Source organism: Podarcis gaigeae, assembly GCF_964106915.1.
Source record: "Podarcis gaigeae genome assembly, chromosome: 17".
In the NCBI taxonomy this organism is placed as follows: domain Eukaryota; kingdom Metazoa; phylum Chordata; class Lepidosauria; order Squamata; family Lacertidae; genus Podarcis; species Podarcis gaigeae.
In genome coordinates this window covers 481,620-503,923 of record NC_139694.1, presented here as the reverse complement: position 1 = coordinate 503,923, position 22,304 = coordinate 481,620, and the positions used below count along the sequence as shown (strand labels likewise).

The window sequence follows — 22,304 nt, the reverse complement described above, 5'->3', positions numbered from 1 at the left end:
TCTCTGGAGCAGCAGAAAACAACCTTTCTCCCTCCTCTTTGTGACATCCTTTTATATATTTGAACATGGCTATCACATCACCCCTTAACCTCCTCTTCTCCAGGCTAAACATGCCCAGCTCCCTTAGCCGTTCCTCATAAGGCATCGTTTCCAGGCCTTTGACCATTTTGGTTGCCCTCCTCTGGACACGTTCCAGTTTGTCAGTGTCCTTCTTGAACTGTGGTGCCCAGAACTGGACACAGTACTCCAGGTGAGGTCTGACCAGAGCAGAATACAGTGGCACGATTACTTCCCTTGATCTAGATGCTATACTCCTATTGCATCTAGATCAAGGAGTCGGACACGACTAAACGACTCAACAACAGCAACAAATTTTTGTCCATGCCGGGTTGCTCAACCATTGCTGCTGTGTCCTTTTTTTTAGCAGATCAAGATGATCTGGTGGTAGCAAAAACTGCAAGATTTTTTTGGGAGGGCAATGCAGGCAATTACTTGATTATTGATGTAAACCCTGATACGGAGGGGGGGCATGTCTTCTTCACCTTCTTCTCCACTACAATATATCAATTTATTTGCAATTGTCAATGTCAAAAGGGACTAAAATCTATAAAATTCATAGGAAATCAACGTGCCAATTTGCTCAAATTCTCTAGGACTCCATCACACCTCCCCTGTCCTCCATAATCCCTCAAGCAAGGTGTCAAGACCCTAATCCATGGGCCATTGTCTTCTCATCAGGATGTGCTTATCTGCGCATATCTCCAGCTCTGCATATTCCCCCCTCCCTCCTCCATATGTTAATCCTGTGTAACCCAACCTCTTCTTAATGTTACAGATAGGTAGCCATGTTGGTCTGCCATAGTCAAAACAAAACAAAATTCCTTCCAGTAGCACCTTAAAGACCAACTAAGTCAGTTCTTGGTATGAGCTTTCGTGTGCATGCACACTTCTTCAGATACAAGATTCTTCGTGTATCTGAAGAAGTGTGCATGCACACGAAAGCTCATACCAAGAACTGACTTAGTTGGTCTTTAAGGTGCTACTGGAAGGAATTTTTTTTGTTTCTTCTTAATGTATTCATGTTGTAACTGGGATGTGTTTTGCACTGTATTCTGGGGCATGGAGGGAAGTTTCAAAAGTTCATGTCACCCCTTTCTCACTGTTCAATCTTGCCTTGAACCTGTTGCGCAATAAACTTGGATCTTCTGCAGCTTGCTCCTGTCTCCGGCTGAGCTCATTTTCCTCCGCAGGGACCCGCGGACTTAGTCCGACGAGCTGGGTGGCAGAGCAGCCTCGCACTCAGATTTTTACCGTAACAACCCTCAAAATGTATTTTCTGTGGTTAAGTTTCTACCTCTGTCTTCAGTGCATTTTATTTTGTTTTATTGCTATGGCTAGTGGCTGATGCAAATAAGGATTCTTCTGAAGTGTGGAGCAGCCTAGCTCGACCTTAGTGCCCAAGTCGCTGTTGGACTACAACCCCCAGAAAGCATTTGGGAGCGTAATACTTTTTTTCTTTCTTTTTTGGGGTTTGCTAAATATTGTGCTTTATTATTCCATTCAAGACCAACAAACAAACTCTGCTTCTCGCTGAAGTTGTTGCCCCTTCGCCTGCCTCCTTTTATCCTTATCCTTTTTCATTCCTGCGTGACACGGCCACTCTTTTAAAAAAAGAAAAGTTGGCATAAACGGGGTGGGTGGATAAAAAACCCAAACCCTCATTGCAGCTGCAATATTAAATGCGGGATCTGAAGGCCGCTGGCTGGCTCAGCCTAGTTCTATCTCCTCTCCATCCCCCCTTTGGCCAAATTGCAAACCAAGGCGATTGAACTGTCGTGTGTTTTTATTTTATTTTATTTTATTTTGCTGCAATAGCCCCTCGCGCAGTTCTTTCAGCCGCCTCCGCCCACCTCTATCATTTCGGGTCTTTGTCCGCTCTGCGGCGCGCGCGCAGGCGCACTCCCACCGACACCGCACACCCCGCCCCCTCTCTCGGCGTCCAATGGCGAGCCGAGTGTGGCGGAAGCGGCGGCGGAAGTGAGTGGGGCGAGGAGGCGGGCGTCTTTCTGCGCCTGGGCAGCCGCCATGTCGACCGTGGCTCCTCGCGACTCCCCGGGTCTCCCGTCTCCCGGAGCGGCGGCCGAGCAGAAGCCTCCGGCCTCCCTCAAGCCCTGCTGCGCCTGCCCGGAGACCAAGCGGGCGCGCGACGCCTGGTGGGTAGCGGGGGCCGGAAGGGGGCTTCCGTGTGGCCCTCGGAAGACGCTTCCCGGAGCATCGGGGGCCACGGGGGGGGGGTCGGGAGCAGGAGGAGGAAGCGGAGCCCCTGCGGAAATGGCCGCCTCCCTCCGCCTCCTCCTGGGGGGACTCGCCGGGGTGAGAAGCGCAGAGGAGCCGGAAGGGACTCGGAGGGGACAGAGCGAAGCAAACTCTTCATGTGGGCGAGACCCTTCTCGAGACACGCGTCTTTTCACGACACGGCAATTCGGTCAGACTAGCAAACCAGAGGTCAAGCTTGTCACTGAAATTCTCCAGAACAGATTCCAATGTATGGTTAGCAGAGTAAAAACTTAAAAGACGTTGAAGGATCCCCCCAAAATAGGTAGTTAATATTTCATGAGCATAATGGCCGCAAATCCAGTACATTCAGGATTGGCCCTGTTCGTAAGAAATCCAGTTGCAACAGACGTCACTTACAAATAACTTGTAACAAGTCTAAACCTTAACACTAAACATACAGTGGTACCTCGGGTTACAGGCGCTTCAGGTTACAGACTCCGCTAACCCAGAAATAGTACCTCGGGTTCAGAACTTTGCTTCAGGGTGAGAACAGAAATCGCGGGGCAGCAGGAGGCCCCATTAGCTAAAGTGGTGCTTCAGGTTAAGAACAGTTTCAGGTTAAGAACGGACCTCTGGAACGAATTAAGTACTTAACCCGAGGTACCACTGTACTACGTACGGAACACCACACCAGAAGGAAAACAGATGGAGAAAATGAAACCCAGGCTCCTTCTGGCCCTTCTTTTATAGTCAGGATGGCCCTGACAGAAGAGAGAACAAAACCACTTTAAGCCATCTGTACTCAGCAGAAGGAATAATCCAGTCATGAACCTTCTGCTTGTTTCTTTCACACACAGAAGCTTCCAGAACCCGCTTGAATTAAGTAGAATAGGAAAGATCTCTACACATCAGATCAATACTTTCTGCGCTAAGAAATGCAAACAGACAAAACTAACCTCTTTCCATCCCTGGGTGGAGTGTTCACTTGACACACCTACAGGCTGCAGTTGACGCACTAATGTGTCGCGACACACAGTTTGGAAAGCTCTGATCCACTCCAACCCCTGCAGTGCCGGAATATGTAGCTGTCCCATACAGGGATTTCCCATCCCTTATATTTCCATCCTTTCTGAGTAGCTAGTGGTAATGCTTCAATGGGAAAACACCTCTGGGGGGAAAGGGTTAGGAGGCCTCTTGGACCCCTGTTCTCCTCTCTTCACATCAAAACATCAGCCACTGCATTCTGTAAAATAGAAAAGACATTTTACATGATTCTTTTTAACCAACAACATGCAGCTTTCCTGTAACCTTAGCAGAAAGGTGATCTGAATGGGACGCAAATTGCAACCATTCATTCCTTTGGAGGAAGAAAGCATAATCTGAACAAGTCAACTACCTGATTTGTGAAATTGCTTAATTGGGGAATTTTGTCTTGCAGCATCATCGAAAAAGGAGAAGAACACTGTGGTGCTCTTATTGAGGCCCACAAAGAGTGCATGAGAGCCTTGGGTTTTAAGATATGAGCAAGATGAAGCACACATCTGAATGTTTGGAAGGTAAATGGATGTCCTCTTGCAATGGTGCCATTTTTCAGGGGAAATGCATGCTAGGAGCTGTCAAGGTAACACTACTACAGCCGTTTAACCCCTGTGGGGGGAACTGCAACTCTTCAGAACCCGACCTACTTAATTCAACCATGGTGTGTGGATTTGCAGTTCTTTACCACTGCATTTGTGACTGACTGTTGTGTGGAAGATGGAGATTGTTGTGTGATGTCAAGGACATCAGCTGGTTAGAGCTTGTGATATCTACAACACTTCTGTAGGTCTACTCCCCCTTTAAATTTTGTAATATGCTGTGGCACTTCTTTTTAAAAAAAGTTTTTATAGAGTCTCAGAACTTTGTTCTACCACTGCAGCATTAAACTAAATGCAGTGTTTGAGCACTACACTGAAACCATGAGGTTTCTCCGGAGAATGATCATAATGATGAGAAGCCAGGGTGGAGTTGTGGCTTGGGTGTTGGACCTAGAAGACGAGGGTTCAAATCCATGCTCAACCATATGAAGCTCACTGGGTGACTTTGGGGCAGTCATTTTTTCTCTGCCCAGCCTACCTCACAAGGCTGTTGTGAGGATAAAATGGAGAGGGGGAGAAGTGTCTGTGCCAATTTTGAGCTCTTTGAATGTGGTAAGGTAAAGGTAAATGGACCCCTGACCATTAGGTTCAGTCGTGGCCGACTCTGGGGTTGCGGCGTTCATCTCACTTTATTGGCCAAGGGAGCCGGCATTTGTCCGCAGACAGCTTCCGGGTCATGTGGCCAGCATGGCTAGGCCGCTTCTGGTGAACCAGAGCAGAACACGGAAACGCCGTTTACCTTCCCACTGGAGCAGTACCTATTTATCTACTTGCACTTTGACGTGCTTTTGAACTGCTAGGTTGGCAGGAGCAGGGACCGAGCAACAGGAGCTGACTCCATTGCGGGGATTCGAACTGCTGACCTTCTGATCGGCAAGCCCTAGGCTCTGTATTTTAACCCACAGTGCCACCCGCGTCCCACTTGAATGTGGTATATGAATGTAATAAAACAAACAAGGGGTCATTACCATGATAATACCTTTTATCATAGTAAACTTGCCCTTGCAGATTTAGGCTTGTAAAGAATTTAAAACAGGGAGTTTGGAGTAAATAAGCTTCCTTTTATAGTGTATTGTTTGAACATCAAAACATGATGAGAGAGCCTTTCATAGGTACTCTGAATATACTTTACCAAACACCTTAAAAATCGTTGGGCAAAAATGTCAATGTGTCTACTTTGTATGCCTGACAAAAGCAAGCATTGGGTGACTGATGCTTTTAGATTTGTAACATGCCAGGAGGTAGATTTTGTTAAATGTAAGAGAAATTTAGCACTGGAACAAGTTGCAGACTCTCCTTCCTTGGCTAGGCTTCTGCTAGGGATTCTTTGGGTCGAAGGTTTGAAGTATATGGTCCATTGTGTAAACCTTCCAAGTCCAGTAAGTCTTCAAAGCCTCTGTGGTTAAGTAAAACCACCAGTTCTGTGGTGGCAGGTAGTGGTGATGATGGTAGACGTAAAATAACTACAAATAAGGCATAAATTAATCCTTGGTATGTTTTACTTGCAGGTATTGCTTTCATTAACTTCCCAACATAAGTTTTAGAGGGGACATAATTGCTAATAGATGAGATATATAGCTAAAACTGCTTCTTATTGTACCTTTTCTTCCTTTTCCCTCTAGGTGATTTGCTGTTGAAATATTAGTTTGGGGACTTTACTCTTCATGGCTGCTTGAGCACGGGTGTTTATTTATCAGAAGATGAATTTATTGGGGGGAAATACGATGGATTCTAAAATCAGAGGAGCGTGTTGTGTTACAGTCTTCTTCCACGGCTGGATCCTGCCTAAGTGATAATATGAGAGAGTCTCCTGAATAAACGTTTTAGCATTCTCATTTGAGCACAACAAAACTGGCTCCTGTATGATGCAGTTGTATCTGGGAAACTATGTCACCACCCTCCCATGTATTCACTGGAATTAAATATGCTAAATCAATAAAAACAAAGTTGGCTGAATTCAGAGATGCTGTGGGGTTGGGCAAATATGTGTGCACGTACTCAAGTTTCCATTGCAATCTGCCAAGCTCCTTTTTCAGCAGAGGTTAAAATCAATTTGCAGATTTGCTGTATGGAGGCTGCATGGCTACCCAGCGTGGTAGATGGACATAATAATATTTTGTGTGTGAAAAATATAATTCATGGGTTCCAGCATTGTGTAATTTACCTCTCTTGAGCAGGGGCTGCTGTAGTAAATCCATAGCAAAGCTGCACAAATGTCAACTGAGTAGTTGGGTGGTGAAGCTGGGTTGGTTTTCTTTTATTTGTTAGATTTGTATTTAATCTTTCTGTCAGGGATTTCAGAGTAAGATGCAAAGCTTTCCAAGTGACCTTATATTGAAGTGCAGAACAGGTCCTGGCCTGTGTAAAGTTTGTAGATGGAATTATTTTGTCAATAAATAAAAAAAATGAAAGCTGCCTCTGACACCTTCAGACTCTGATGCGTGTAAAACAGAAAAAAGGACACTTGGAGACATTTCAGTTCTTGTAAATTTCAGAGAATACTAGTCTGCTCAATATTACTGAATCAGTATTAGCTCAATGTAACACTTGTTTTTCTCCCTAACTGAGAGCAGCTGCATGATGGAGTTCCGTTTTCTGTGGAATCGCATCCACTGGCAGTGCTGCTTTAGCAAAATGTGCTCCTAGAAGTTGAGGCGCCAGATTTTTATTGGTCTCTCGCCACCTCCCCTCCCCCTTGCAGTGTCCTTGTCATATCCTATTATATCTAGAGGGTCCCTCAGGAACAGCTTTTGGGGTGGTGCATGGGCACTAACAGTCAGTAGGGGGGGTTCACTAAAAATCTGGTACCCAACTTGCAAGAGGAAAACTACTTTTTGCTCAGACAAAGCCACCATGGATACAACCAGTGTTGTTTTTTTTCTAAAAAATGTTTAGGGATACTCTCATTTTGACTCAAGAAAATCACCATTTTATAGTTCAAATTGGGAACAATAAATACAGTAAATGGACAAAAGTACAAAGATTCACAAAATGTTTAGGGGTATGCAGAGCCCTGTGTCCCCCCCAGAAAAAAAGCACTGGATACAACTGTTGACTTCTGCATTCTGATATGTTTTCTGTATTCTCCACTAGTATTTTTCCTTGAAGGCTGATAATAGATTAGAATTTCTAACTCTCACACAAAGGCCTTATGTATGGAAATCCTAAATTCTGAAATTAGAATAAATTATTAGGACAATCATATTTATTTTGATGCTGGAGGAGACTCTTGAGAGTCCCATGGACTGCAAGAAGATCCAACCTCTCCATTCTGAAGGAAATCAGCCCTGAGTGCTCACTGGAAGGACAGATCCTGAAGCTGAGGCTCCAATACTTTGGCCACCGCATGAGAAGAGAAGACTCCCTGGAAAAGACCCTGATGTTGGGAAAGATGGAGGGCACAAGGGGAAGGGAACGACAGAGGACGAGATGGCTAGACAGTGTTCTCAAAGCTACCGGCATGAGTTTTGACCAACCTGCAGGAGGCAGTAGAAGACAGGAGGGCCTGGCGTGCTCTGGTCCAGGGGGTCACGAAGAGGCGGACACGACTAAACGACTAAACAAGAATATTTAATGGCTGAAGGCTTGGATAAGGACAAATGTTTGCCTGGAGCCTAAAGACATTTAATGATGGCGCCAGGCGAGCCTCAAGAGAGAGGCACCACAGAAAAGGCCTGTTCTCCTGCCCCCCTCCAAATCTCTCAGGGAGGGGGACACAGAGAAGGGACTTGGGTGACAAGTGCAGGGTCTGGGTCAGTTCCTGTGGGAAGAGGCTTGTCCTTCAGGTCTTGTCTTGGGTCATGGAAGGCTCCATTGGTCAGCACCAGCACTTTGAATTGGGCCCTGCGTACCTGTTCCCAAGGAGGCCAGGCAAGATTAAACACACTTCAGATGTTCTGAGAATATTGAAATCTTTGCACCCAAAACTTACTTTGGATAACTTAAATCTGCAGGGACGTGTTATCTTGCAGTGTGTGAGGTGTCTTTTGTCCCTCTTGATGAAAGGGTCAACCTGATATTTTGTATTCGGTGACACAAAACGATTATCTTTAAGGTGTGCACCAACCATAATTTCTTTAGGACATTGTTTTGCATTTCAAACTCTTAAAGCTCCAATCCTTGCATTCTGCCACTTTTTTCCAAGGAAGCCAAGAAAAATGTAAAGTATACCACACTGTTATGTGCTCAGAAGTGTGAGATCAGTTTAACTCTGCGGGTTTTATAGGGTGATTTGAAGTCTGAATACCATCTTAATCCTGGGTTCCTTGTTGCCTGATAGTTCTTTCCGCTTCACATAAAACCATAAATGAAAATGCCTTATAGCAGGACGGCCAGCTTCTGTTTTCTTGGGGATCACTCTATTTTGAAAGAAAGGGAAAAGACTATATTTTACTCCATTTTTAAGGGAATAATTTTCATCTCTTTCCGTTTCCCCCCTCCCTGCCCAATGGAGTATTTACACATAAACCTGCTCACATTCCTGCTCAGAAAAACTACTGGTATATTGATAATGTAAGGTAAGGCTTGTCTGACATTGCTTTGTGACAGCAGCTCAGCTGTCTTCCTATCTCACTGAGAAAGACAGGAATGCTTGTCCTCCTCAGACCCCCGGTACTCCAGAGCTTTCGAAACTTTTCACGTCGGTGATACACTTTTTAGACGTGCTTCAGTTCGTGACACAGTAATTCAGTTTTACTAGCAAAAGGAAGGTTAAAATAACCCATTTCCAGCCCCGGGAGGAGCGCCAGGAGCATTCACGCGACACACCTGCACACTAAAGCCGACACACTAAAATGTCACGACGCAAATTTGGAAAGCTCTGCCGTACTCTCTCTCTCTGCAGTCAGACCCAGCACAAGGGTGGCTTTGAGATCGGTAGCATAATTTTAAAAGTGGAAAGTCTGCTCCACTGCATCTGTTGTGTCATTCTAGTGGCTGGAAGGAAGTAGTTCTGGGGAACACCAAGCAAGAAATGGGAGCGCAAAGCAGCTGTTCTTCTGATTTATCACTGTTAAAGGTCAAGCAACCTTCCTTGGTTGACCACTCCAGTCTTCTGTTTGAATCATTTATAAAATTTGCAGCCTCCAAATATTGCAGCTTGTTTGACCAGACTCTGCTCCACAGCTTCTGTCTAATTTTTAAAATCCCAGCTGTCGCCACTTGCTTTGGGTACTGTGGTCTACAGCCAACACCCCCCCTTCCTAAACTCCTACCTTATCTTGTTTTCTGTGTTTTGCAGTTCATGATAGAGGGAATTCCTCCCCCCGCCTTGTGATATGAGAGGGGATTTGTTCTGCCAAGCAAGCTCTGGGAACAGACTGAAAGCATCTACCCAGACAATACTACGTGTAATCTAGTTCTCTGGGTTATGTTAAGTGGCCATCGCCCGGCTGGCCTCTCTTCGCCTCTCAGCCTCTGCTTCTTGGATTTCAATTCCAAACATGGTTATCTATTTGGGGTCGCTCTGCTTTCCGTGCTATACATTCCAAATTAAACCCAAGTACCCTCCGCTGCTCCCTTCCCCGCCCCTTCTGCCCTGGCTGCTGCTCTTTCCCGGAGTCTATTTTCATTTTCTCACTCGGCCGGCAAGGGAGGAAGGCGCAGGCAACTCTTCCCAGCTCTTCTTCCAGGGAGTTATCAAACTGAAAGGCGCCGCTTCCTTCCAGATTGAATTTCTGGTGCTTTTGCAAGTGGATGCAGCTGATTGGTATGATACTGGACTCCTGCAAACCACGTTTGGTCTTGCACTTTGTGGGAAGGGGTTGCTGGGGGTGTTTGGTGCAAACGCATTAATAATTTTGAAAATGTTCTGGGGACCCACAGGTTGAGAAAGACATAGCTACTGTTCAGCTCCAGTTCTAGGAACTGGTTTTACAAGTTCTCCAATACAATTTTTCAAGACATATTGGTGCAGAGGTTAGGAGACAAGGAAAATGAGTACAAACAGCACCCTCTTGGATCGGATTGTTTTCTACCCAATTTTATGTGAGGGATGGAAGCAGTCTATGGAAGGAGCGATCTATCACCTTGCTGGCTTCTTCCTCCTCCTGGGATTCATGGGAGGAAGTGGAACGGTTGGCTCCATCTTCATCTTTGGCTTCTTGACCGCTGGTTTCCTCTGCGCTGCGCTCTGGGGCTGGTTAGATGCTTGTGGACTGGACATCTTCATCTGGAACTTGCTCTTAGTTCTGATCTGTCTGCTTCAGTTGGCTCACCTAGTTTACCAGCTCCGTCAACACGCCTTCCCTGAAGAATTCGACATGCTCTACAAGCAACTGTGCCAGCCTCTGCAAGTGCCACCTCAGGTCTACAAAGAAATCGTCAAGTGTTGTGAGGAACAGGTTTTGCCCCTGGCCAAAGACCAGAACTATGCTGTGGAGGGCAAGACCTCAATTGATCGTCTGTCATTCTTGTTGTCTGGCAGGTAGGCCTCACCTTCCCCTGACAATATTTTTTCTTGGCATTAGAAAACTGACCCAACTGGTGCTTTTGAAAAATAGATGGAGTGGCATGAAAAACAAACAAACCCAAGCATTCTCTGAGTTTCTTCTGGCCGAGTTCTCACATAGGTGGTAAAACCCGTGTCTTCGCTGTATCACTTTACTCTGCATTTGAGGACTCAACTCATGTGATGGAATACCCCCTTCTTGTCATTTTTTCCAAAAAGACCTTGTATGCCACTGAGAAGACTAGGTTAGAACTTCCTCTCTGATCTAGTTTTCTTAATGGAGGGCTCCTTATGTGTGTATGTATGAAGAGGTATTCCATCCCATACCCTCCAACATTTATCCAATGAAAATAGGGACATCCTATTCCAAAATAATAATAATATTATTATTGATACCCTGCCCATCTGACTGAGTTGCCCCAGCCACTCTGGGCAGCTTCCAACATATATAAAAACATAATAACAAAGTAAACATTAAAAAACTTCCCTATGCCTTCAGATGTCTTCTAAAGGTTGTATAGTTACTTATCTCCTTGGCTCGGGGGTCACATAACTGTATACTTTCCAACATTTCTCCGATGGAAATAGGGACGTTCTAAGGAAAACCGGGACATTCCGGGATCAAATCAGAAACCGGGATGTCTTCTGTAAATCCAGGGCTGTCCCTGGAAAATAGGAACCCTTGGAGGTTCTGAAGTCCCAGCTTGTATGCTGAAGTTGTGCAGCCCACCTTTACCTTCTTACAGATTCAGGCTTTTTTTTTACCTTCTAAACATGGCTATCCATGGGAAAAGGGGAAGGAGGGGGGGGCTTAAGGACCCCATCCATAATGCATTTCTGTTGCAAATGGTCTCCTCCTGAGGATGCTTTGCAGGAGTGTTGAGCTAAAGTTGCACATGGCCCTGCAGTCGTGTAATCTGGCCCTCAGCATTTAGGGAGACAGGTGTACTGTAAAATTAAGGTCATGGCTCCTTGCAAGGGAATCCTTGTTTTCAGGTAAGGTTACCTGACAAAGCAGATAAAGCAGCTGGCAAACAACAATGATGCTTCAGCTTCTCAAAGGGTTAAAAAAAATTACAAGCTTTACATGTGGCAGCTGAAGGTTGGTTCAGGGTTTGTTTGTATGGTGGAGAACAGTTACTGTAATTGGGTTGTATCTATTCCATTCTTTTCTGTCATATGTTGGTTAAGTCTGAAGTGTTCCACACTCAAGGGATCCGGAAATTTACATTAAAAAAGAAAAATATTTCTACCGTGGGCCAGGTTTTACCTAGTTTGCTTGATTGGTTGGCTTGATTTAGTTTATGCTGTGATGCAGAATTTGGAGACTGTTTTGCAGTTGTCCCAACCTGGAGGAATTAGGGTTGGGGCACATAAAACGTAAGGGAAAGGAGATGGCCGTAGGGGATTTGCAACAAAGAGAAAGGAAGAGTCCGTGGCCAGTTTTTGCACCAAAGATCATACTGTCCCATCAGGGGGAAAAGGCGGTGTATAAATATAGAATACAGTGGTACCTCAGGTTACAGACGCTTCAGGTTAAAGATTCCACTAACCCAGAAATAGCACCTCGGGTTAAGAACTTTACTTCAGGATGAGAACAGAAATCGTGCTCTGGTGGTGTGGCGGCAGCGGGAGGCCCCATTAGCTAAAGTGGTGCTTCAGGTTAAGAACAGTTTCAGATTAAGAACGGACCTCCAGAAGAATTAAGTTCTTAACCCGAGGTACCACTGTAATATAGAATAATAATTGCCATTATCACACAATTCTCAATGCAGCCTTTAATCTTGTAAAATGTCATATGCATAGATGATACTGTATTAAATGATGATGATAATGATGATGATGATGCAATTGCCTAAGAGGAACTTGATCTACTCTGCCTGTTCACTGGTGCAAATTATCCACAACTGGATCGCTGTCTATCCTGCGCTGTACACATCTGCTGCTTATAATAAGCACGTATCCTGCCTTCCAGGGGTTGTTTTGGCCTTTTCTTTTTGAGTTTTATCCAGAAATTTCGATTCCTATCTTTATCAAGTGATATTTTGCTGCGCAACTCATGTCGAAAACCATTCACTCCATTTGGAGTGGTACTTTTGAAGCTCCTTGCCATCTCTTTCTGTTTTTACAACCCTGAGAGACATGTCGGGGGCCCCTCACCCCACCCACCCACTCCGGAGCTATTTAAGACGTGTGTGCTCTCTGGGAAGGCCTAAGAGAAACTCAGGCCTGGAACCAAATGCCTATCAGCTCCTGAAGTTGGCCTGATAATATTTTCATAGAATCCTAGAATCCTAGAGTTGGAAGAGACCACAAGGGCCACCGAGTCCAACCCCCTGCCAAGCAGGAAACACCATCAGAGCACTCCTGACATATGGTTGTCAAGCCTCTGCTTCAAGACCTCCAAAGAAGGAGACTCCACCACATTACTTGGCAGCAAATTCCACTGTCGAACAGCTCTTACTGTCAGGAAGTTCTTCCTAATGTTTAGGTGGAATCTTCTTTCTTGTAGTTTGGATCCATTGCTCCGTGTCTGCTTCTCTGGAGCAGCAGAAAACAACCTTTCTCCCTCCTCTATGTGACATCCTTTTATATATTTGAACATGGCTATCATATCACCCCTTAACCTCCTCTTCTCCAGGCTAAACATGCCCAGCTCCCTTAGCCGTTCCTCATAAGGCATCGTTTCCAGGCCTTTGACCATTTTGGTTGCCCTCCTCTGGACACGTTCCAGTTTGTCAGTGTCCTTCTTGAACTGTGGTGCCCAGAACTGGACACAGTACTCCAGGTGAGGTCTGACCAGAGCAGAATACAGTGGCACTATTACTTCCCTTGATCTAGATGCTATACTCCTATTGATGCAGCCCAGAATTGCATGGGCTTTTTTAGCTGCCGCGTCACACTGTTGGCTCATGTCAAGTTTGTGGTCAACCAAGACTCCTAGATCCTTTTCACATGTACTGCTCTCAAGCCAGGTGTCACCCATCTTGTATTTTTGCCTCTCATTTTTTTGTGCCCAAGTGCAATACTTTACATTTCTCCCTGTTAAAATTCATCTTGTTTGTTTTGGCCCGGTTCTCTAATCTGTCAAGTGTGATCCTGTCCTCTGGGGTGTTAGCCACCCTTCCCAGTTTGGTGTCATCTGCAAATTTGATCAGGATGCCCTTGAGTGCATCATCCAAGTCGTTGATAAAGATGTTGAATAAGACTGGGCCCAAGACAGAACCCTGTGGCACCCCACTAGTCACTCTTCTCCAGGATGAAGAGGAACCATTGATGAGACCCTTTGGGTTCGGTCAGTCAGCCAGTTACAAATCCACTGAGTGGTAGCATAGTCAAGACCGCATTTTACCAGCTTCTTTACAAGAATATCATGGGGCACCTTGTCAAATGCCTTGCTGAAATCAAGGTAGGCTACACCCACTGCGTTCCCTTCTTCTACCAGGGTTGTAATTCTGTCAAAAAACAAGATCAGGTTCGTCTGACATGACTTATTTTTCAGAAATCCATGCTGACTATTGGTGATCACAGCATTCCTTTCTAGGTGCTCACAGACTGTTTGCTTAATGATCTGCTCCAGAATCTTCCCTGGTATTGATGTTAGACTGACTGGGCGGTAATTATTTGGGTCCTCTCTTTTCCCCTTTTTGAAAATAGGGACAAACATTTGCCCTCCTCCAGTCTGCTGGGACTTCCCCTGTTCTCCAGGAATCCTCAAAGATGACTGCCAGTGGTTCTGAGATCACATCTGCCAGTTCTTTTAATACTCTTGGATGCAGTTCATCTGGCCCTGGAGACTTGAATACATCTAGACTAGCCAAGTATTCTTGTACTATCTCCAAGGATGTCCAAATTTTGTACCAGGACGTCCAAATTTCCATCGGAGAAATGTTGGAGGATATGCATTTGTTAGGACAGGTTAATATTTTATATTATAAACTGCCTTGACTGCCTTAATGCAAAGGTGGGATGTGAATCCAACAAATTAATACATATTTTTAAAAAAATGTTTGCACAACTGCATGAGGACCACTTACCTGCTCTCACAGATACCTGCCAGATCATTTTCCATGTGCCCCTACCGTCAGATGCGAGGCCAGTGGCACAAGAGTAATTTCTGTTGAGATCCACCTTGGGGTGGGAACAGGTATTATAATGCACTGTATAAACTTTGGGAAAAATTTTTTAAAAATGAATCTGCTTTAAAATGTGTCTTTTTCCTTCCCCCTGCCCCAATTAGGGTTAGAGTAAGCCAGGACGGACAATTTCTACATTATGTCTTCCCATATCAATTCCTGGATTCCCCGGAGTGGGAATCACTGCCTCCTTCGGAAGAGGGAACATTTCAGGTAACCTCACAGAACACAATTGCATCTTGGGGTTTTTTTGAGATTGTGTGTTGTGTGTGTGGTGGTTTTTGTTTCTTTGTTTACGTTCTGGGTCAGAATCATATAACAACAAGAACAACAACTTATTTATATGCCACCCATCTGACTGGGTTCCCCCAGCCACTCCAACAAATTACAACACAGTGAGACATCAAACATTAAAAACTTCCCTATACCGGGCTGCCTTCAGATGTCTTCTGAAAGTCAGATACAGTCAAACCTCAGTTGTCAAACGGAATCCGTCCCAGAAGCCCGTTCCAGGCTTCCAAAACATTATGACAACTGAATTATGGCTTCTGATCTGTTGCAAGATCTTCCTGCACTCAGCAGAAGCCACACTGGGTGTTCGGCTTCCAAAAAATGTTTGAAAACCAGAGCATTTACTTCCGGGTTTTTGGCATTCAGGAGCTGAATTGTTCGAAAACGGAGCTGTTCGGGAGCCAAGGTTTGACTGTAGTTGTTTATTGACCTCTGATGGGAGGGTGTAATAGAGGCAAAGAACTGCTCCAGTCATTCCATGCACTCAATAAATCTTTGGGCTTAGGTTTCTTAGTAATCCAACCTCTACCCCACTGGTGCCACATAGCAAGCTGCATACAAATTGTACCTCGGAAGTCAAACAGAATCCATTCCGGAAGTCCGTTCAACTTCTGAAATGTTTGGAAACCAAAGCGCGGATTCTGATCGGCTGCAGGAAGCTCCTGCAGAAGCCCCGCCAGACGTTCGGCTTCCAAAAGAACATTCGAAAACCAGAATATTCACTTCTGGTTTTCGATCTTTCGGGAGCAGGAACGTTCGCCTCCCAATGCGTTCAGGAGCCGAGGTACGACTGTACTTTGAAAGTGAGGAGACTTTCAAAAGCAGTGTCTGTGGTGATCTATGGAGATCTGCCGTTAAACAAAATAAAGGTGAAAATCCAAATCGGGGATGCTTAAAATAACTGTTTGGATCTCCAAAGCAACTGGATCCCCAAAGCCCAAGGGTTGGGATTCAAAACTGAGGTGTCCTGGGTTCAGCTTGCCTTTAAATTCTCTTGAGACCAGCTGTATACGTTTGAAATGGCTATGACATTCCAGAGGAAAGCTGACTTTGGGGCTAACGTCTTCATTATTATGGGACATCCACGTCACAGTATTTTTAAGACTGGACAACTCCACACGCCATAAGATTGCTCTATCAAAAAATTCTTTTAAAACACACAGTAAGGCCTCCCCAAATTGCCCAAGTACAATTCCTGCATAAATGTTTGGAATGAATGGTGCCGCACTGTGTCTGAGGTCCTTTTAAGAATTCAGAGTCAGGATCTGTGACACAGAAGAGCTTTGTCGTCTGGGCTGATAAATGGATTGTTCGCTATACTCAATGGGACGGTGATGGCCTGCAGGAAACTTTAAAATAGAACGCACGGTGACAAGCTGTGGAAAAATCTCAAATATCCATTCCTGTATGGAGCGCCCAGCAGCTGCCACTGAGGCGAACGTCTTCATGGAATAGCTGTGCTACAAAAGTTAAGGGGGGATGTAGATAAGATATGGGACACAGTTTTAGGAAGAAAGGAGGTGGCAAATTTGGGTCCTTTCCAGGAGGCTTCAAGTCTTAGCTGTCTGTGACTGCAAAGGCTGCAATGGTCTTTGATGCCTGCCGTTTTCCAAATTCATGGGCTCAACATCACAGACATCATCCCGTACTTCTTTTGTACGTTCTGTACTGTTGCTGCCTAAACTAAAAATATGACATACATTATATTTCCTCAATTTTCTTTTTCTTTTTTAAACCAAAAAACAGCCATGGGAGGCTTTGAAGAACACGTGTGTGTGTGTGTGTGTGTGTGTGTGTGTGTGTGTAAACTCTCTCTCTCTCTCTCTCTCTCTCTCTCACACACACACACACACACACACACACACACTTTAACCCATTCCCTTCTGGATATTTTTCTGCTCATAATCAACATTTTCTCTGTGTGTGCTTTTTTAAAAACAAGAACAGGGAGACAGTTTGGCAGCTTGTCACGTCTCTAATTTTGCCCTCAAGCTCGTAAAACTGGCTGAAATTTCCTTGAAGCATCAGATTATTTTTAAAGCCTGAGGCTGCATCAAGGAAGCAAGCACAGAAGCGTTCCTCTTGCTTCCCTTAGAAGCCGATCCTTTTCCCCTATTAGGTTTGACTGCGTTTCTTGTAGAAAACAGCAAGAACTGATTTTTATTGCACTGGAATAACATTATAGGACTTCACTATAAGCTGACCAAGTTTTCTAATTGCTGGAAAATGCTGCTTGGAAAATGGGTTTCTCATCCCCTGAAGTCTTTCAGTCCTCCCTTAGGAAAGCGATCCTATTCTGGCTCCCCTCAGTGAGGAGGCCGAAGCAACTGCTTGCTTGGCAGCAGCCCTAAATATCAGACTCAAGGACATGGCGTGTCGCCTGTCCGTCTTCTCCGTCCCAAGCCACCATTCCTTGGGTCTTGGCCAAGGAGATTCCTGGACCAAGGGAGGCCTCTGGGATAATGTGGCTGAGCTCTTGCCATCCTGCACATGCCAACGTCTCATTTACCCACTCCAGTGAATGAAATCCTGTGTACATTTCAAAAGTCTGGGGAAACACACATCTTTTCTCTCTTGCCAGAGTTTTACATTTCCCTAAACCTGTCAAAAAAAAAGAAGCAGCTCTCATTTAAATGATTTCAGATAAAATGCAGGAACGGTGTTGTTGGGTGTCAGAGAGAATTGGCACTGAAGGTACAGTTAGCCATACAGTGGTTTGTGATATTTGCTTTATTTACACCTGTGCAAGCATAACGCACACAGGGGAGGCAAATGAGATTCATTACATTTATTGGAGGCCTCCTCACCAAACTTCTCTTGGCAATAAACAAATTAAACAACCTATCATTGCGAATCTAAGAAAACGTCTAACAAAAATCCTAAAAACTGTAACAAATTATGTCCCAGCAGAGTTTGTACATACAGTTCAGCCACATATATATATATTTTCTGGTCTGTGCTTTGATTTGGCCCATCGGTATCAACAAATCCTGAGTCGCGTCTGGAGATTACCTCCCCTCCCCGCGTGCCCCCTCCCCCGAAGAGATGCCGCTAAAATTCCTGCCTTCGCTCAATCTTCAGCAGCTCAACTTCAAAGATTAAGGTTGCGCCACCTGGGATTTTGGGTGGTGCTCCCCGGTCCCCATAACCCAGCTCAGAGGGAATGACCAGCTTTCTCTTCTCACCCTCGCACATCCCAAGCAAGCCCTGATCCCAGCCTTTAATGACTTGTCCAGTCCCCAAGGAGAAGATAAACGGCTGATCACGAGTCAGGCTGCTGTCGAACTCTGTCCCATCCTCCAGCTTGCCCGTATAATGCATGTGGAGCACATCAGCCTTGCGGGACTTGATGGGGCAGTTGTCCACCCGCTTCTTGACCCCAATCTGGAGCTTCCGTTTGCCTTCCGTGCCCAGACCTAGCGAGAAGACTGCACACAGCGCCAGAGCGAGTAATGTTGCTCCCTGGCTCACCTGCATCGCCTAAGCTCCTCTCCTTTCCTCAACGGATACCACCCCCCTCTCCAGCCACATATTATTAAGCTGTGGTTGACACTTGTATGTATGAACTCTGCTAGAACATATGATTATGGATTTTAGGATTTGTTGTGTAGCTATTTGCAGAGCGGCAGAGAGCATCTTTGTGATGTCAAAACACCTCCTAAAATCACGGTGAGATTCAGAGATTAAAATGTTAATGTCCACTATTTCATAATTTTAAGTAATTTTTGAAGACTCTGAAAATAAAAAGAACTTCACCTGGCACCAAAAATACATTATGGTTGATGACGGGTAAGCCTCTTTGAGAAGAACATTCCACAGTAGTCTGCATTTGTGTGTCACTGTTAAAAAGGTCCTCTTCTGTGTCAACCTCTCCCATATATCTGATTGTGAGGATACTTGAAGAAGAGCCTCAGCTGATAATCATGGGGCACAGGTAGATACATCTGAGAAGAGGTTACCTTTCAGGTACTAAGGCGTTTTATAGTAAAAAACACTCCTACAGTACAGTACAAACTTTTCCAGGCATATTTATTGTAAAATCTCCTTTCCAAAAACATTTGAATTCAAAAGCAATATAAACACCCTCTCATTAATCTGGAGCCCTCATACATTTTTTGCACTGGGGGGTGTTACGTACTGAAGTTCTCACCCTGGGCCAGCAGGGAGGTACTGTGGATAGTTTTCACTCAGGTCCACATATGCAAATAAGGGATTGAAAGTGGTATTCAGTGATTGGATAGTTACAGAAAGTGGTTACAGTTGTGTTGTAGTGGAGCTCTATATAAGCAGGCTGGCTGAACCCTTCAGTTCAGTTCTGTTCTGGCCTGTGAATAAACAAGAGCTGTTTGAAGAATCGCTGTGTCGTCTGATATGTTCGCCCACAACTTAACAGGGACAGTATTGCAGCAGAAGTTCGGACAGCGTGGTGACTTTTTTTTACACTCGATAAAAAGGTCTGATATAGCCACCTCTCCTCTCTCCTTCCCTCTGCAGGTAACGCTGACAGCAGAGACTGACTGTAGCTTCATCACTTGGCAAAGGAAGGATCTCTACTTGCTCCTGGCCAAAGAGCGCTATATTGCCCGCCTCTTCTCAGTCCTCCTTGGCTTTGACATCTCAGAGAAACTGTATGCTCTGAATGAGAAGCTTTTTGCTAAATTCGGCTTGCGGTTTGACATCCGCCTTCCCAGCCTCTACCACGTCCTGGGACCTGCCTCTTCTGACATGGAGCTGGAGAAAGAACCAGAGGAAAGCGAGGGTCCAGCAGCACCCTCGGGCCTTTCGCCCACCTTTGTCCAGACAGCTCCTGCGGCCCCTTGCACTGTGTCTCCTCCTGCCCCTCCTGCCCATCTCAGGAGACCTCGGCCTGACAGTGACCTGTCTGGTGAGGATTCTACCAGTCTTGTATTGGAAGATTTTGCTGAGTTGACAGGGTCCTTTATGGACTATTTGAGCGAAGGGGAATATATGAAGTGAGGGCACTTCTAACATGGGCACACATCACCCTGTGTAAGTAAGTACTCTTTGTGACGTTAGGAAGAAACACATCTGTGTGTGCTGGGAGGTGGTGTTTGATGTGTCCAGCATGCTGTGCACACCATTGTGCTGGTTTTCCTTGCAGGATGTGAAGGACGCACATCTAGACTCCCAGAGGCTAGTCTGAGTCCTCCTTGCAGCATGAAGTAGGGTCAGGCTTTGGGGAATTGGCTTCCTCCCCCATGGCAGGAACAAAAGATCAAACGAAAGGAGCGTCTTACCAGTTAGAATCTTTAATAATCACAGTGAGAGAACAAAGAGCGTGTCTCCTAGAAATGGCGGTGCTCCCAATTAAGGATCACTCCTCCCCCTTCGTCCCTATTAATCTACGCCACTCCTGCATCTTGTAACCTGAGCTTGTCACTTCTGCGTTTTCAGTTCTAACACTTTCTGAGCTCTCCATGTCCTTGGAGAAGGGGGGTGAATGCTGTCCAGAAACTGTGAATCTGTTAACTCTCTCGCTTCTAATGTTTCTTCTGCTAGCTGTTCCCCATCCGGTATTTCTCAGCTTCTGCCTTCTGAACTAGGCCCCTCTGCAAACCACTATTCCAAATCTATACTATCTTCCTGCTCTTGGGAAGATACAGGGGAGGGAGAGGCTCCCACCATTCCTTCTCAGTGCAGCCCTCCTCAGCACTGTCCCTGGCAAGTGGCCCCGATCCAAGCAGCTTCAAATGTGAGGTTTGAGCCTCAGGCCTGCCTGGATGTTATACCTGCTAGATGTGTAGGTTCAGCATAAGCTTTCAAAGCCAGTTCAAGAAGTTGCAAATTAGGACCTGACAAAGTGTTGTTATTTATGGACCTTAAGGTCCTCCGCGGGGCAGACCAGAAGAGGCGGTCCCGTAGGTACAAGGGTCCTAGTTTTGAAACGTTTGAAAACCGAAGACTCAACAGCTGACAGCTAGGCCTCCGGATCTTGCGCATAGTGGAAGCCACGTGGCATGTTCGACTTCTGAGGCTTGTTCAAAAACCGAAGAATTTACTTCTGTGTTTACAGCATTCATAAACCAAAATGTTTGTCAACGGAGACGTTCGAAAATTGAGGTACCACTGTATCTCCTTGATGGTTCTCCCAGGCAATTTCCTAAGCACAGGTTTGGCTCAATCCAGCATCTGGCCAATTTCAATACTCCAAGCACTGATTAAATGCCAACATTTACTAGATCCACAAATTATGGATGTATTGCACCCATAAACTCTGGAACCCACAAACGCATAACAATGTGGATAAAAAGTTCTAACGAGAATTACAATATGCTTTTTGTCCTGCAGCTTCTGGAAGCCTCCTGAGGAGTAATCGCCAGGCCTCTGCAGAAAGACGAGCCCCTCTGGCTCCTACGCAGACCCCAGAACTCTAGAGAAAGAGTTTGGACTCTCAAAGACGTCACCATATGGTCCCTCATGGCTGATCATAATGGTGCTCATTACTTGTGTGTCGACATGTGGATTGCACCAGCACCAGCATGGCGCACTTGGGAGTGCATGCATGAGACTGAAGTGTGATGTTGGAACACTTCCCACAGATTGTTGAGCTGCGGTGGCACCGGGCTCTTTCTGATTGTCTATTCTTGAGCACTTGCCGTACAGTTCTGCTGTGAGGTGAATTAAACGTCCGGGAAATGGTATCTATAGCTAATGAATGGGATTTGCTCTCTGTTGAGGGGCTGTTGAGTAGTCTTCTACTGCAAAACATATTAGGAGGGAATTGCAGTGGCACCTTGGGTTAAGAACTTAATTCGTTCTTGAGGTCCGTTTTTAACCTGAAACTCAATCGATCTTTATTATGGTCCAGAGACCCAACAAATGGTTACAAAGCAATACACAATTCATGCAGCCTACCTCCAGGTTAAACAAGCATCTTTTTCAGAATATAGGGATCATTGGTTCTTGCAACCACCGATAAAAACTTTGCCACTGCTAATGTTCTAGCCTTTGTCCGGTCTTCCAATAGGAACCTGACATAGTGAGCCTCTGATTTTCCCGGGAAAGGTACCAGCAAGGGTAATATCAGTTCAGCCCTGGCTTGCTCATATTCTGCACAGTGCAACAAAATATGATTTATGGAATTGATGTCTTGAGCACACGAGCAAAGTCTGTCCTGGTAGGGAACTCCTTTTAACCTGCCATCCAACACTGCAGAAAAAGCCACCTCTATTGGTCTGTCACCCCCCCAACTGTATTACCTGGGTTATGAAGGTGCCCTAAGACATTAAAGCAAAGATTATGGGATAATGCACCCAGTGACTTGCGATCTCGATCACACGCAGTCTGTAGTCCGCTGGCAGTAAGAGCACAATATGGGCATGTCTTTAAGCTAACATCTTACATGAAAAACCTGAAACTGTTCTTAACCTGAAGCATTACTTTAGCTAATGGGGCCTCCTGCTGCCACTGTGCGATTTCTGTTCTCATCCTGAAGCAAAGTTCTTAACCCGAGGTAATATTTCTGGGTTAGCGGAGTCTGTAGCCTGAAGTCTC

At 45.4% G+C, this 22,304-nt stretch overlaps 2 protein-coding genes and 1 pseudogene across 3 annotated transcripts; 2 read left to right on the top strand and 1 right to left on the bottom strand.

The window, feature by feature from the left end:
• Positions 1–2,059: 2,059 nt before the first annotated feature.
• COX17 (cytochrome c oxidase copper chaperone COX17) lies at positions 2,060–5,874 on the top strand. Its single transcript, XM_083720049.1, has 3 exons — positions 2,060–2,213; positions 3,716–3,833; positions 5,537–5,874. The coding sequence occupies exons 1-2, from the start codon at positions 2,086–2,088 to the stop codon at positions 3,798–3,800; spliced, it is 213 nt and encodes a 70-aa protein (XP_083576175.1). The 5' UTR covers positions 2,060–2,085; the 3' UTR covers positions 3,801–3,833; positions 5,537–5,874.
• A 3,532-nt stretch (positions 5,875–9,406) lies between these two features.
• On the top strand, positions 9,407–21,451 carry POPDC2 (popeye domain cAMP effector 2). Its single transcript, XM_083720057.1, has 4 exons — positions 9,407–10,338; positions 14,603–14,711; positions 19,284–19,803; positions 21,099–21,451. Exons 1-3 carry the CDS (start codon positions 9,848–9,850, stop codon positions 19,764–19,766), a joined length of 1,083 nt encoding a protein of 360 aa, XP_083576183.1. The 5' UTR covers positions 9,407–9,847; the 3' UTR covers positions 19,767–19,803; positions 21,099–21,451.
• On the bottom strand, positions 17,735–18,311 carry LOC310834528 (peptidyl-prolyl cis-trans isomerase FKBP2 pseudogene; annotated as a pseudogene). Its single transcript has one exon. The product of its transcript is annotated as a peptidyl-prolyl cis-trans isomerase FKBP2 pseudogene (transcript).
• Positions 21,452–22,304: the final 853 nt, after the last annotated feature.

What these genes read in the sequence shown, in the direction of transcription:
- COX17 (XM_083720049.1), top strand. Translation starts at nt 2,086, where the DNA reads ATGTCGACCGTGGCTCCTCGCGACTCCCCGGGTCTCCCGTCTCCCGGA. An exon ending in AAGCGGGCGCGCGACGCCTG is followed by an intron (nt 2,214 to 3,715) that starts GTGGGTAGCGGG and finishes TTTGTCTTGCAG; the next exon opens with CATCATCGAAAAAGGAGAAG.
- POPDC2 (XM_083720057.1), top strand. Translation starts at nt 9,848, where the DNA reads ATGAGTACAAACAGCACCCTCTTGGATCGGATTGTTTTCTACCCAATT. An exon ending in TCATTCTTGTTGTCTGGCAG is followed by an intron (nt 10,339 to 14,602) that starts GTAGGCCTCACC and finishes TGCCCCAATTAG; the next exon opens with GGTTAGAGTAAGCCAGGACG. An exon ending in CGGAAGAGGGAACATTTCAG is followed by an intron (nt 14,712 to 19,283) that starts GTAACCTCACAG and finishes TTCCCTCTGCAG; the next exon opens with GTAACGCTGACAGCAGAGAC.